This window comes from Centruroides sculpturatus, unplaced genomic scaffold (assembly GCF_000671375.1).
Source record: "Centruroides sculpturatus isolate CEXI.00-Female unplaced genomic scaffold, Cexi_2.0 scaffold114, whole genome shotgun sequence".
Taxonomy (NCBI): domain Eukaryota; kingdom Metazoa; phylum Arthropoda; class Arachnida; order Scorpiones; family Buthidae; genus Centruroides; species Centruroides sculpturatus.
Window position 1 is genome coordinate 666,658 of NW_019384417.1, and position 15,272 is coordinate 681,929.

Genomic DNA, 15,272 nt, shown 5'->3' on the forward strand with positions numbered 1-15,272 from the left:
GACAGCAGGTTGAAAGTGGCCGTTGGCTTTTTGAAAGTACAGCCACTGATTGGTCAGCAGACAACACGCCACACGGCATGATTTGCATAAAACTATGGTATGGAAATCACAGATGTGTATAACGTTACGGCTGGTGATCGCTAATTGGTCGGCCGGGGATCACGCCACATCACATATGCATAGTGCTATGGTTCAGTAAGCACTAATTGGTCATGGAGCCCGATGTCGACGCTATAAAAAGGTTAAGTTGAAGCGAGAGTGGGAAGTCCACTCCAGCACGGGGACTTCGTGAGTCTACTGATGAGGCCTGATTGTAAGGCTCATCAATGGCCTAGCCTGGTCTTAGGACCGGGCGATGATGGCAATTTTTTGCAACTGGTCGCTGCTTGCTTGACACTTGAGATGGGGGACTTCTCTCCCTTCCATTAAGGGTGCTGTATAGGAGTCGTCGTACCGGATGCCAGATCGGTTTTACCGGTTGAGGCGTTCAATAAACTTTATCGACGTCGGTTCTATTTAAGTTCAGTTCGACACCTCTGGATATACGTCACTCTCGTCTAAGATCGACTTGGGAATTTTTTTGTTCAATAATAAACGTGAATTCTTCCTGGAAAAAAATAAGACATTCCCTGAAAATAAGACCTAGCGCATTTTTCAGAGCAAAAATTAATATAAGACAATGTCTTATTTTCGGGGAAACACGGTAGTAAAATAATTTTAATATTAATAATAATAATTTAGTAACATAAATTTATTCATAGTAAAATGTACTCGCGGGCCGTAAAAATTATTTGGAGGGCCGTATATGGCCCGCGGGTCGCCAGTTGGACAGTGCTGGTATATAGTATATAAATTTATATAGTATATATTATATTATATAGTATATAGTATATAAATTTCAATAAGTAAAACTTATTAAAATTTGCCTACTTCTTGTTAAAAATTATTGCAGAAAGAAGAATAAAGATTATAATCTAAATATATTTTAACTTGCAGATGATCTTGTGCTTCTTACTTTGGTGCCCTATACAGTCTTATGGCTTGATTGTTTCTAGAGCCCACCCTGTATACATAGTATATACTTTTGGTATTTTCATACACACATTATAATCAGTGAGAAAAAATAATTTCAAAAGTACAGGAAAATAATTATTTAATCTTCTTCATTTACTATAAAAATAAAAGTTTAATAATATAAAATTATACACAAAATAAAATATTTTATTTATATATAAAATCAATTTTAGCTGAAATGAAATCTTATGATTTTGTAAAAGTTAATTTAAATGTTATTTGCTTTCCTAGTTATTTATATACAACGATTGCAAAAATTTGTCGACAACAGAATTGAAATATGTTAATAAATAAAAACTCAAATTTTAAATTGTTTCCATGATTCTTCAGCTGGATCAAACAGATATTTTTTGTATATTTTTCCAAACAAAAATAAATTTGGCATTGAAAACTTTACAGTAATCTGTTACCAAATACAATATAAAGAAAGCAAAAACTGTTATAAAATTAATTCTAACTGTTTATAATTTTGAATATATATAAGATTATTTTGATTTGCTTTATTCTAATTAATTATTAAATTTGAATTGATATAAATATGTAACTCAAAATGCAATGAAAATTGATATATCAAAAAATTTGCAATTTTTATAAACTTTGTATATTTCTATTAGTTTTAATTGTTTTTATAGTTGACTACATCTATAACACTATACTTATGGAAGTCAAAATCATGTATAAACACAGTGTTTGTGTCATCTGTGCCATAAAATTTTTTATGGCATGGCTTTATGGCATAGGTGACACACACACACTGTGTTTATACAGTAGTACCTCAGGATATGAAATTAATCCGTTCCGAAACTGAGATCGTATCATGAAAATGTCATAAGGTGGATCATCTTTTCCCATACGATTACATGTAAAACCAAATAATTCGTTCCAACGCGAAAAACATACTCAAATTAAAGCCAAGTAATACATTTAAAAAAATAACTGTAGTAAGAAAAACAAATGAAAAATGCGAACTAATGTAACGTCNATAGACCCCCTTGCTCTCCTCTTGCTATGCTAGTGGATATATATACTACCACTAGTTGGATATATATACTACCATATAGACCTTACATATTGTGTTTGTATAAGTTATATATGTACACAATACACACATGTATACAATAGAACCCCAATTATTCCAGATAATGTGAACTCATAAAATAAATGACCATGGTAATTTTGAATTAAAAATTACAAATATAAAAGAAAAGATTTACATGCTATCATTTTTAAACCTTTTCTTTATACCTCAGTGTATTTAATCACGTATAAGAACAATAATTTTTACTTCATTTATTGTATAGCTATCATGTACAAAAGATTTTAGAACAAAAGTGTGTATTATCGTAGTTACGCTTTAATATGAATGATTCATTTTGTTTTGAAGTTAAATGCTAAAAAATAATTCAAACAAATAATTTTTTAATATCTGTTATTGTCATAAATGTTCTTTTATGAAAAATTGTATAAGAAAACTAGTGTATACAGGTCTGTCTTGGATAATATAGAACAGTGTTTCACAGCCTCTAACAAATTGTCACCCCCTTCAACATAGTATCGTCCCCTTCAATAAAACCATTATGTAGTATCACTTTTTCACTGCAAAATTGCGATGCCGAGGGCCAAGACTAACGATAAGTTCGTACTGCATCGAATAGAATAGTGACTAGTACATATAATGTTATTTGTTTATTTATTGTAGGATGTAATGAATAAAATATCTAATTATTCTTAATATAATGTTTTACTATATCGCCCAGAAAATTGTTTTTCGCCCCATAAAATATAAATTGTTACTAATCGCCCCCTCAACATGGAAAAACGCCCACGTGGGGGCGATATCGCCCCCGTTGAGAAACACTGCTCTAGAGATAAGCTCTGCCACCAGGGCGGCGTATCAGCGACTCGGGCCTAGAAAGCCTATAATGAGTGGTGGTGCGAATAGCTGCCGCCATTTCTTTTCCAAACTAATTATTTAGCCGCAGTTACGTACTACACTTGGAGAAACAAACATAATCTACAACTTATTTAAATGGAAATTCGGACAGAAGAAAACAAATGCCGTTTTCGATTTTTACAATTAATTTTTACTATTATTATTTGTCAAGGAAATTCCACATAGTATATTAAACAAATTTAATATACTATGTGGAGTTTGTTTATGATGAACATTTATCGGACGCGACGAGTAATTAGCCAATTTTTTTTTTTAATATCCTGAATGTTAATTACTTTTGAATACCGTCTTTTCGCGGAATGAGCGGCATTCCGCATAAAAACGGGAGACCAGCGTGCCAGGAACCCCGGGGTTTTCGGTATGCCGCTCATTTCGCGAAAAGTAATTAAGTTTGAATACAATTTTTAATTTCATGGAAATAATGTTGATTGATAGTAATAATCAATACAACATAATTTCGATAATTGCTTTAACTGGTTTGATCAAATGATTGTTATTTTAATCATCATACGTGATCAAGACTAGGATAATGAATTACGTAACAAATAATTTTATTCAATTTTTCTCTCAAACTTATAATACTGCATAATTAATACAGCAATTTTAAAATTTAAAAATAACAATTGATATTATTGTATGCTTGTATATTTTGTGTGCTATAATTTTGGGGAAAATTTTGAATCCTGAAAATATTCTGCTTTCCCTTTTCATAAGTTGCATTGTACCACAATACTTCTTGCTGCCTGCAGACAGCTACACTTGGTCAGTCATGCAAAATCAACAAGGCAACCAAGGAAACGAATTCTCCGACTTTTTCGGAACACTAACGTAAATCCCCGACTGTCCAGGTGCGTTGGAACCCTGTATTTATTTATAAATATATTACAGATGATGCCGTACAGAAAGAAAAAATAAAAGTTAAGCCTATTTCAAAAACTTTAAAACATATATAATAATATTTACGAACTCTTGGGTAAATTTCTTTCGTAAAGTATTCAAATGCAGAATCTGTCGTTTCGTTATTTATTATTAAAATTTCTCTTTTATTATTGTTTCCCATTACGATATTCAGAATTTGCTGAACACTGCATAAAACATTACATTTGCCTCGATGTTTGACAACAACCAACCATAGTAAACCACGTGTTCGTACATAAGAAATTGGCGCTGCTGTTATTTTAAAAATGTAACAATTTTACCATAATTNTAATAAAGAAGATAAAAAAATACAAGGGAATCATTTGGAGATTGCAGGAGTGTTTTATAAAATGTTACGTACATATCCTAGCCCAAAATGCTACATAGGAGAAACAGGAAGAACACTGGAAAAAGGTTAAAAGAACATGAGGTGGCAGTATGATTAAAAAAACAAGAATCACCTTGGTACCAGCATTGTAATATTTTTAATTGCAAAATTAATTGAATGTAAAAATTTTGTATAAAGTTAAAAACTTGGTAAAAAGACACATTATTGAACATTACTGTATACTGAGTTATACAAATGTAATAAATTTGAATACAAGTATGGTTGTAGATGCATGCTGGGATGATACAGTATAATAAAAGAACTTTTGTTAAGTGATGGTTGTATCCACTGATGAGGCCAGTGAAAGGCAAAATGCATATGGATAAAAACATAAAAATAAATGCTTAGTATTTGAATATTGTTAGCATTTATAATACTAAGCATTATAAATGCTTATTATTTACTAATTTTTCTAAGGATATTTTATTTTTAAATTTATATTTTTTAAGAATTACTGTAACCAATCCCATTGCTTTTAAATTTTGTTTTTAATATATATTAATTTAGAAGTCTAAATAACATGTTTATTCAACTGCCATAACTACATTTTTGAACAGATGTTCTTAAAGGTTAATTATTTTCATAATAACAGAATATAAATTAAAATAAGGTTTCCATATCTGGTCTCATCTTTCAACTATCTAACTCCATTCTCAAGATTAAGGAAAGATGGACGGACAACAGTGGGAATTTATAGGTCTACAATTTTTTCAAGTTGCAGCCCATTATTTAAAAAATATTTTAGCCTTAAACCCACTGTCTAATAAATTAAACATTACAAAGCATGGATACACCAAACACAACAAAATCAGATTTTATTTATAGTTTTATTTACCTCTTACATTATTTATTTCACATTTTGTTTCAGTTATTTTGGGAGTTCAGTTATGTTAAACCTCAACTATCTAATTTATAAATTTAAACTAAATGGAAATCTAGTTTAGACTTATAAATTTATTTTTAACATTGTAATTTATTTAAAACAATGAAAATGACAAAATACAAACAAAAATTCTTTACAGAAAACATTTAATAGTTACAATATAATAAAATAACTTGCAATTGAAATATACTAACCTATATATGAAATTTTTTTGAATAAAATCCATTCTTTCTTGTGTTGAAACATGAACTTTCACAATATGTTCTCCCAACTGTTTTGATAAATAATCTGGTGTCCATTTATTGATGCATGAACCAATAGAAAACTTTCGAAGAATTACAGGAATTCTCTGAAATATACTCTTTCATGTAAAAAATGTATAAAAATTAAAGAAAAATTAATTAATTTTAAGTAAGAAATTTTAATTTCATTAATTTATTACATAATGATAAATTTTATTGTTTTACTAATAGGTAATTTATTACAAATATACAGTGCTCCAGCCTTACCAGCACTTTGTATAAGAATTTTTGGTATGCCTTTCAAATTCTAATTGTATATAAATTTTAATAAGTAAAACTTATTAAAATTTATAATTTTATATAGTATATAGCAGCGCTGTCCAACTTATCATAGCCCGCGGGCCATATTTTCTTCACAAACGTTTCGGGGGCCAAGAAGGTTGATAAACCACATGACATTTGCGTCTAAGTTCGACTCGGGAATTTTTTTGTTCAATAATAAATGTGAATTCTTCTTCCTGGAAAAAAATAAGACATTCCCTGAAAATAAGATCTAGCACATTTTTCAGAGCAAAAATTAATATAAGACACTGTCTTATTTTCGGGGAAACACGGTAGTAAAATAATTTTAATATTAATAATAATAATTTAGTAACATAAATTTATTCATAGTAAAATGTACTCGCGGGCCGTAAAAATTATTTGGCGGGCCGNTCGCTTTTAAGGGAATCGTCCAGCTGAGATGAAATCCCGTGTGATACATACTTCTATGTTGACCCCCTCCAGAAAAACCAGAGTGCCTGAGCAAAAGGCAAAATTGCTTTGTCTCTGCCAACCATTAGGCTTAAATGACATTAGTGTAAGTAGTGCCTACATATTCTCAGAAGATTACTAAAATATGTCAAAAATTACTAAATTCCTTTTCTGCTACTGTGCCAATTAAGTGATTAAATTATGTATTAATTTATTAGTTTGGTTTCTGTTATTTGAGATTTGGCCCAATAAAGCAGCTGTCCTGATTAACCGATGGCCCAATTAAACAGAATAGACTATATTAAAAATTATCTTAACATTAATAAATCTTGAAATTATTAAATTAAGTTGAATAATTTTATATGACAATATTTTCAATGATATTCAAGATTTAATGTTAATGACAAAATATCAAATAACTTCCCTTTATAAACTTACAACATGCAAATGTTTTTATCATTTTTATTTAAAAAGAATTATTTATCAATAACATTAATGGATTGTATATTTATAAAAGCAAGTTATTTAAATTTCTGCACTTAAAACAAATCAAACTATATTCAGGGTTCCTACTCAAATTTTTGTTTTAAATTCCACGACTTTCTCTGACCAACTTTGTACAAATACCCTGACCCTCATGTCCTTACGGTATGGCACATTAACAAAATAAAACATCACCTGACTTACTACAAACATGCACTATTGCTTCGCCAACTTTTTACCTGGTTATTTTTTTCTAATTAACATTTATATATTTTTTTATGATTGATGAATTAGTAAAATTAAAAATAAAATAAGAAAAACAGAATTATGGCATGTCTTCTCTACATAAAACTAAAATGTTTTATTAAATAATAATTTATCCTGTTATTAACTTATAACTATGAAACTTCACGGCTTTGTAAAAAAAGAAAAAAGCTATTAATTATCAAAAACATTCAGTATAATCCATGTACAAAAGTATAAATTTATTAAATTTTCTAAACTTTATAAAATATTAATAAGCCAAGAAAAAGTTTCAGAAATCAGAAATTGTCTTGTTATGAGATCAATATTATTAAAATGAAAAATGATGAATACCATTTGAATTAATATTAAGTTATTTATCATTTTTAGTTCTTTATCATCATTTTTTCCCATAAGTTCATTAACAACTCTAAAATTGAAAGTGTAAATTGTAAGACATAGAAAGTTAAAATATTTTAAAATTTTTTATCAACATTAGATTATTAAGAATATTCAATTTTTCTCTCAAACTTATAATACTGCATAATTAATACAGCAATTTTAAAATTTAAAAATAACAATTGATATTATTGTATGCTTGTATATTTTGTGTGCTATAATTTTGGGGAAAATTTTGAATCCTGAAAATATTCTGCTTTCCCTTTTCATAAGTTGCATTGTACCACAATACTTCTTGCTGCCTGCAGACAGCTACACTTGGTCAGTCATGCAAAATCAACAAGGCAACCAAGGAAACGAATTCTCTGACTTTTTCGGAACACTAACGTAAATCCCCGACTGTCCAGGTGCGTTGGAACCCTGTATTTATTTATAAATATATTACAGATGATGCCGTACAGAAAGAAAAAATAAAAGTTAAGCCTATTTCAAAAACTTTAAAACATATATAATAATATTTACGAACTCTTGGGTAAATTTCTTTCGTAAAGTATTCAAATGCAGAATCTGTCGTTTCGTTATTTATTATTAAAATTTCTCTTTTATTATTGTTTCCCATTACGATATTCAGAATTTGCTGAACACTGCATAAAACATTACATTTGCCTCGATGTTTGACAACAACCAACCATAGTAAACCACGTCTATAACACTATACTTATGGAAGTCAAAATCATGTATAAACACAAAGTTTATGACATGGTTGATGCAAACACTGTGTTTATACATAATTTTGATTTCCATAAGTATAGTGTTATAGGTGTAGTCTAACCACAAAATACTGTATGACAAATTGTTTATAATTAGCGATTATGGCATTCATGGAAATTGGTCCACTCGCTCCACTCATGCGCCAAACTTCCATTCATGCCATAATTGCCTATATTATAAACTAATTGCATAATACACTATTAAAACCAGAAATAAGTAATAAAGCAACATCAAATTTGACGTTAAAATGATATTAACAGAAAATTATTGACAATCTTATATTTAATATTTTCATATTTACAGGGTTCCTACTCAAATTTTTGTTTTAAATTCCATGACTTTCCCTGACCAACTTTGTATAAATTTCCTGATTCTCACATCTCTTACAGTATGGCAATTTAACAAAATAAAACATTACTTGACTTACTATTAGTGTTGCCACCAGGCCTGTTTTCACCCGAACAAGCCGGTTTTTAAATTCAAGGTCTGGCTTAATTATTAATTTGTCTGGTTTTCTTAGAAATTGTGAAGTTATGATGAAACAAAATAAATTTATAAAAATATTTGCAAGTATTTTATTTTAACAGTTAAAGACTAACTTTATACCCCCACCCAAACTTATCCCTGGGCTAAGAGTAATAGAAAATGCACTTTTAAAATTCTAACTTGCAAATATCTCTGGTAAATATTAGGTTTGTTCAAACACAAGTTCTTAACTGGTTTAAAACTGGCATGTGCATTGTTCAGTTTTAGGCTGTAAAAAGGCATTGTGCATGTGTCATACGATTTCAAATTCAAACCAGTCAGAGACTTGTGTTGAAACAAACCTATTGTAAACTATATGTGACAGTTTAAGTTTATAATTTCTATTTTAATTATTTAATATGACAACTCAAGAAATTGAAAACCCAAAAGAGAGGAAGCAAACTTGTAAATTTGATAAATCACAATAAAAAAAAGCTAATTTTTTTATTTCTAAGTATGACATCTAATTTAAAAATGTCTGAATCAGAAATTTTGAAAAGGTGGCAATACTGCTTACTATGCACATACATTATTGCTTCTCCAAGTTTCTAACTGATTATTTTTCTAATTAACAGTCATATATTTTTTTATAATTGATGAATTAGTAAAATTAAAAATAAAATAAGAAAAACAGAATTATGGCATGTCTTCTCTACATAAAACTAAAATGTTTTATTAAATAATAATTTATCCTGTTATTAACTTATAACTATGAAACTTCACGGCTTTGTAAAAAAAGAAAAAAGCTATTAATTATCAAAAACATTCAGTATAATCCATGTACAAAAGTATAAATTTATTAAATTTTCTAAACTTTATAAAATATTAATAAGCCAAGAAAAAGTTTCAGAAATCAGAAATTGTCTTGTTATGAGATCAATATTATTAAAATGAAAAATGATGAATACCATTTGAATTAATATTAAGTTATTTATCATTTTTAGTTCTTTATCATCATTTTTTCCCATAAGTTCATTAACAACTCTAAAATTGAAAGTGTAAATTGTAAGACATAGAAAGTTAAAATATTTTAAAATTTTTTATCAACATTAGATTATTAAGAATATTCAATTTTTCTCTCAAACTTATAATACTGCATAATTAATACAGCAATTTTAAAATTTAAAAATAACAATTGATATTATTGTATGCTTGTATATTTTGTGTGCTATAATTTTGGGGAAAATTTTGAATCCTGAAAATATTCTGCTTTCCCTTTTCATAAGTTGCATTGTACCACAATACTTCTTGCTGCCTGCAGACAGCTACACTTGGTCAGTCATGCAAAATCAACAAGGCAACCAAGGAAACGAATTCTCCGACTTTTTCGGAACACTAACGTAAATCCCCGACTGTCCAGGTGCGTTGGAACCCTGTATTTATTTATAAATATATTACAGATGATGCCGTACAGAAAGAAAAAATAAAAGTTAAGCCTATTTCAAAAACTTTAAAACATATATAATAATATTTACGAACTCTTGGGTAAATTTCTTTCGTAAAGTATTCAAATGCAGAATCTGTCGTTTCGTTATTTATTATTAAAATTTCTCTTTTATTATTGTTTCCCATTACGATATTCAGAATTTGCTGAACACTGCATAAAACATTACATTTGCCTCGATGTTTGACAACAACCAACCATAGTAAACCACGTGTTCGTACATAAGAAATTGGCGCTGCTGTTATTTTAAAAATGTAACAATTTTACCATAATTTATAAAAATTATGATAATTATTCATATTTAATTCTCAAATAAATTAATAAAATTTATTTAAATTATAAAATTGAAAAAAATATTTAATTTTTAATATCATTTGAACATATGTCGCCATCTGTTATCAATTTTATAAGAAAAGTTTATTTATTTCCAAACGTTTCAGTAATAATAATATAATATTAATATCGGTGCGATTAAGATTTATTTTTAAATTATGATTTAAGATTTTTTAAAAACATTTTTAAACCTTTATAAAAATTCAAATTAAACTTATCGGCATTTAACGGGAATTGATAAGATAGAAATTCTGTGGTAAGAAAATTAAATATTTTATACTTTCGTATGTATTAACTAATTTAACATTAATAATGATAATAAATAGTTTTTAATGTAATATAAATTTAATGAATATAAACTTGGAAGTGAATGATTATAAATAAGTAGGAGTTACTTTTAGGTAAATGATGCGTATAACACGTATGAAGAAATTAACTAAAAGTAACTTCTTTGAAGGGTATATTTTTGTTTTATATTTTGACTGTTTCTAAAGGAAATTGAAATAATAAATGAAGTGTAACATTAAAATTGAATGATTATGAATAACAGTCGAAATATATAACATTTATTAGGGTATTTTGAAATATTGGATTATAATATTAAAATACAAAGTAATCGATTACAAAATTATGTGAAATTTCATATATATATATTTTTTTTTACTATTATTTTCGTTCTAAACTGAAATGTGAGAAAATTATCTGTTTTTAATAATGCTGAATGACAAATTCTTGTGTTGTCATTTCTCACTTCTCTTTCGTTATGATTAATTCTCAAGTTAATAAATAATTTATTATGTTGGTTCGAATTTAGGAGTTTTAAATAAAAAGATGTTTTTGAAACAATTGCTTTCAATGTAAGAGTTTAGGATTGGATTGATGGTGTAAGATGGTTCCTAAAGTGAGTGCTTCCATTCCAGGGGAGGTGAGTAAATCTAGGGTGGCAAAAAGAAACAATGGGGTGGTAATGGAGGCAGGACCGAATGGTGACCTTAAGCAAGGGTTCACTGACTTACTGATAACTTTTCCCTTTCTCTGTTAAAATGAGTAAGAAGAAACGTTGCATTTAATGGTTTTTGGATGTTGATGACAATATGTGGGAAGGATTCAAAGTATGAGGTTTGTATAAGAGTTTTGCTAAGAATATTTCCAAGCCTTTCTCACACAAGGAAAATTGGATCAGAGGCATTGGAGTATGGGTGGAGGTGTTGAGTATTGTGGCGACCTGTTGGTTGGAGTTGATCATGGGATTAGTACGGCCAGTCGCACCAGATTGGTGAGCTTTTGTGATGTCAATGTGAGCGACTCTCAAACTCCCTCTTCTTTTTCCTTGTCACAAGGTGAGAAAAGTGTACATGTTTTTGCTCCTGTGTAGTTGTTCTCTTGTCAAACAATAAAACTTCATCATTGTTGATATCTTGTGTGATTTTCTTGGATGACATCAATAGCAGTCTTGGATAGTGTCGCTACAAGTATAAGTTTATGGAATCAAGGGGACAGTGGCTCAAAAAAGTTTGGGAATCACAGGCAACACAAAACATGGGCAATGTGGTGAGGAGGCATTTTATGGAAAATTGGTCCCTATTTACATCTTATATACATGAAGAAATGTGTATACATGTGATTACATGTTGTTAGTTTATTGATAAGGCACAAACAGAAAACCAACTACCAGTATTCAGTGGTTATGAAAGTTAAGGTTATATTAATTAATTTTCATTTGTGATTTAAAAAAATAAAATAATAAAAAGCAAACTTTAAAAAATATGAGACAAAAGTGGTGGCTTTACATCTGCATCTCATTAGCTTTACCCTCTTCCTTGTCAAACTCAGCTGAATGTCAATCTCCTAATGTTTCATGCACTCAGAAGAGAAATGCTTCTAACTCCTTGTTTCAGATCTAAAACTTGGAAATCAGATACTGTCTCAGCTGCTTTGCAAAATGCACAAGCTCGCTATCAATAAAATTAATAATTGCTTCTTGTGGCTAGAAAGACTTTTGCAAGCCCAACAAATCATTTCTGTCAATAGTGAAGGACTTTCTAACTTGGTCACTGTGGCAGACAAAAATCTGCAAGATAACAGATCTCTCAAAACATTGTACCATACAATCCATTTCTGCAGATCACATCTGAAACAAACTGTCACAGCTGTCAACTGTCCTATGGCATCTCCAGGATCAGATTGCAGAGCTTTACTTGATGCTTAATGGAAACTCTTTCCCCATTATCAGTCTGACCCAGAAACTCTGGTTGTTGTTAAATTAAACTAAGCACTGCTCGCAGTGCTGCTAAACGATGCTGTTGAGAGCATTGCTAAACTCATTTTCTTGAAGCGCTGAGCGCAGCAATCTTTGCAGTGGTCTCACTGGTTCGAGGTTAAATCTGCAGCACTTGTTTTAGTTGCTTTTCTTGCTGCAACAAGATGGCTGCCTCCACGAGGAAAATGTGCCAAGTTGATTTCTTATATGACATGACAATAAAAGTATAAAGTTTTGATCACCTTGATTCGCTATTCTGTTTGTACTAATTTTTCTTTTAATATACTTATTAGTAAAATAAAATATTTGATAAAACTTTTATATTTAAAATGTTTTACTATCTACTTTATGCTGCAGAAAGAAGCTGCTTGCATTAAATTTAAATTGTTAATTTTACCTCTCAAACAAAGTCTTATATCACAAAAATGAATTACTTTAAAATTTTTTGAATTAAATAATTTGCAAAACATTTTAACAGATGCATTCAGATTTGCCATTTTAAAATTGCAGCACTACTCTGTAGCCTATGCATTGTTAAAACACCTTCAGCAGTGATTGCAGCGAAAGCAGCAAAGCTGAATTTAACAACAAGCCGACTGTCAACAGTTTGCCACTTGCCACTGCTCTTCCTCACTATTGTCAGGCTCTATCTAGGGGTTTGGTTGGTATCACTGAGATGACTACAACATATTTTATTCTTTTAGATTTACTACACTTTTGAGATATTGTGCTCTCAAGCATGGCTCTGTAGAGATTTTTGATTCATCCTCATTAGATAATTTTAAGCTTTTACAAAAGCATTCTTCAAACTATCATTTAATATTTGGTTGAGAGGACTCATCTTTTGTTATTTCCAAGGATCTCCCCACATATGAAGCATATCCTATGGAAATAATGATGATGAGTCATCTCAACCAGAAATTGAATAATAGTTTAAAGAATGTTTTTGTAAAGGCTCGGAATTATCTGAAGAGGATGAGCCAAAATTATTTTATTCTTTTTTCAGATAATTTAAATATTTTTAAAACAGTAACAGCAAAAGAAAAGCAATATAAGAATAATAGTTATTTGACCTGTTGTAATAAGCACGTGGTGAGGATTGAATTTTCACAAAGAGACGGGTATATAAAACAAATAGGACGTGCTTTATTTTTTTTTCTGTGAACATATACAAGAAAGATTCTTGTTGATTCCGACCTCCTGATTCCTTACTTCAAACAAAAGAACAAACACCTTTTTCGATTCACAGTCGAGAACTTTTCGCGATACAAAGAGATACTTAACTTCTAACTTAAACCTACTTATATCTAAAAAGAAAAAGAAAAAGGAAAAGAAAGTCAGATTAGAAGAGAGAAACAGAAATATATTTTTAGGAAGGAACGGGTACCCGAGTTGGTGATTGAGGTGGCGGCTGCTGGATGACTTCGTCTTGGGATTTTTCCTTTTGGGGACGGATCGCATGCGAGAATCGATAAAAAAATGTCCTTTATCTTTGGCTGACCAATGTCCTTATCAACGCTACTTCTTTCTTACATGCCCTTCGTGACTCTTTCAGTCGAAGCAACACTGACCTGGAGACCTCTCTCTGACAGTCTTCCCTCTTCCAGGTCCACAGCCAAAAGGTACTCACTTAGTCTCTCACTTGCCCTCTGGGCTATTTCTAATCCTTTGTCTCCTAATTAGGTTACCAACCACCCACACTTGGACGAAAGTTCCAGAAAGTATAGACAAAGGAACACAGAACAAAGAAAGAAGGAAAGATAGAAAATCATATATATACATATATATAAAAATGTAACAAAAATATATTGGTGTACCACCACAACATTTATGAATGATTCTGGAAGATACAGCTTATTTTTTGAATTTATTAAACCAGAAGAAGAACCCAGAAAGAGTTACAAAACCGTTTATTATTTATCACTTAGTGGTACTATGCATCGGTTAGTGATTGCAGTGACTCTTATTTATCATTATTCTGGTGTGGTAAGCAGATATCTAAAAATTTTCTAATTAGTTTCGGAAGAGGGGAGACCTAATTCTTGCACTCAATGAAAACGGGCAAGATCAGCTATAATCTAATAATCTTAATCTTTGCTATCGTTACTTTTTGTCCGAGCGATGCCAAGCTCATCTGCTAGTTTTATATATAACTAGCAGACCCCGTTTCGTGTTGTTGTGACTCAAAATGTATATTATAAATCGTTCTAGACTGCATACTGTAATATCAAAACACTTACTCAAACACCTTTTCTTGCAGCCGAAGTTTATAAGAGAAACTTTCTAACGTTTTCGGTCTTGTTAAAAGACCTTTCTCAAGAAAATAAATCAGATAAAACAACAAAATTGTAAATCAAACGCTTAGTACAGTTAACACGTTTTTCGAATCTTTTCGAACTATCCTTATAATCTGTTGCAAATGACGTCATTGTGAATTTAGCAATGGAAATATAAAAAGATTACATAAATATCTAAATATAAATACACATATTTACCCTCTCCCTACATCATTTAAAAATACGTAGCCTAAGATACATAGTAACTAGTTCCCTCAATTATTAAGTTTATATTAAACTAGAGGACCATGCTGCCGATATTTTTG

The 15,272-nt window shown here is 29.9% G+C and overlaps 1 protein-coding gene across 1 annotated transcript in view; it reads right to left on the reverse strand.

Annotated features, from left to right (window-relative positions):
• The window catches only part of LOC111619219 (tRNA wybutosine-synthesizing protein 5-like), a 32,315-nt gene extending 22,022 nt beyond the window's left edge, over positions 1–10,293 (reverse strand). Inside the window, exons 1-2 of the mRNA XM_023360905.1 lie at positions 10,113–10,293; positions 5,412–5,566 (exon numbers count right to left, since the gene is read on the reverse strand). Coding sequence (XP_023216673.1) covers positions 5,412–5,566; positions 10,113–10,205 — 248 coding nt within the window. The 5' untranslated portion in view covers positions 10,206–10,293. The remainder of the gene's footprint in view (positions 1–5,411; positions 5,567–10,112) is intronic.
• Between the last annotated feature and the right edge of the window lie 4,979 nt (positions 10,294–15,272).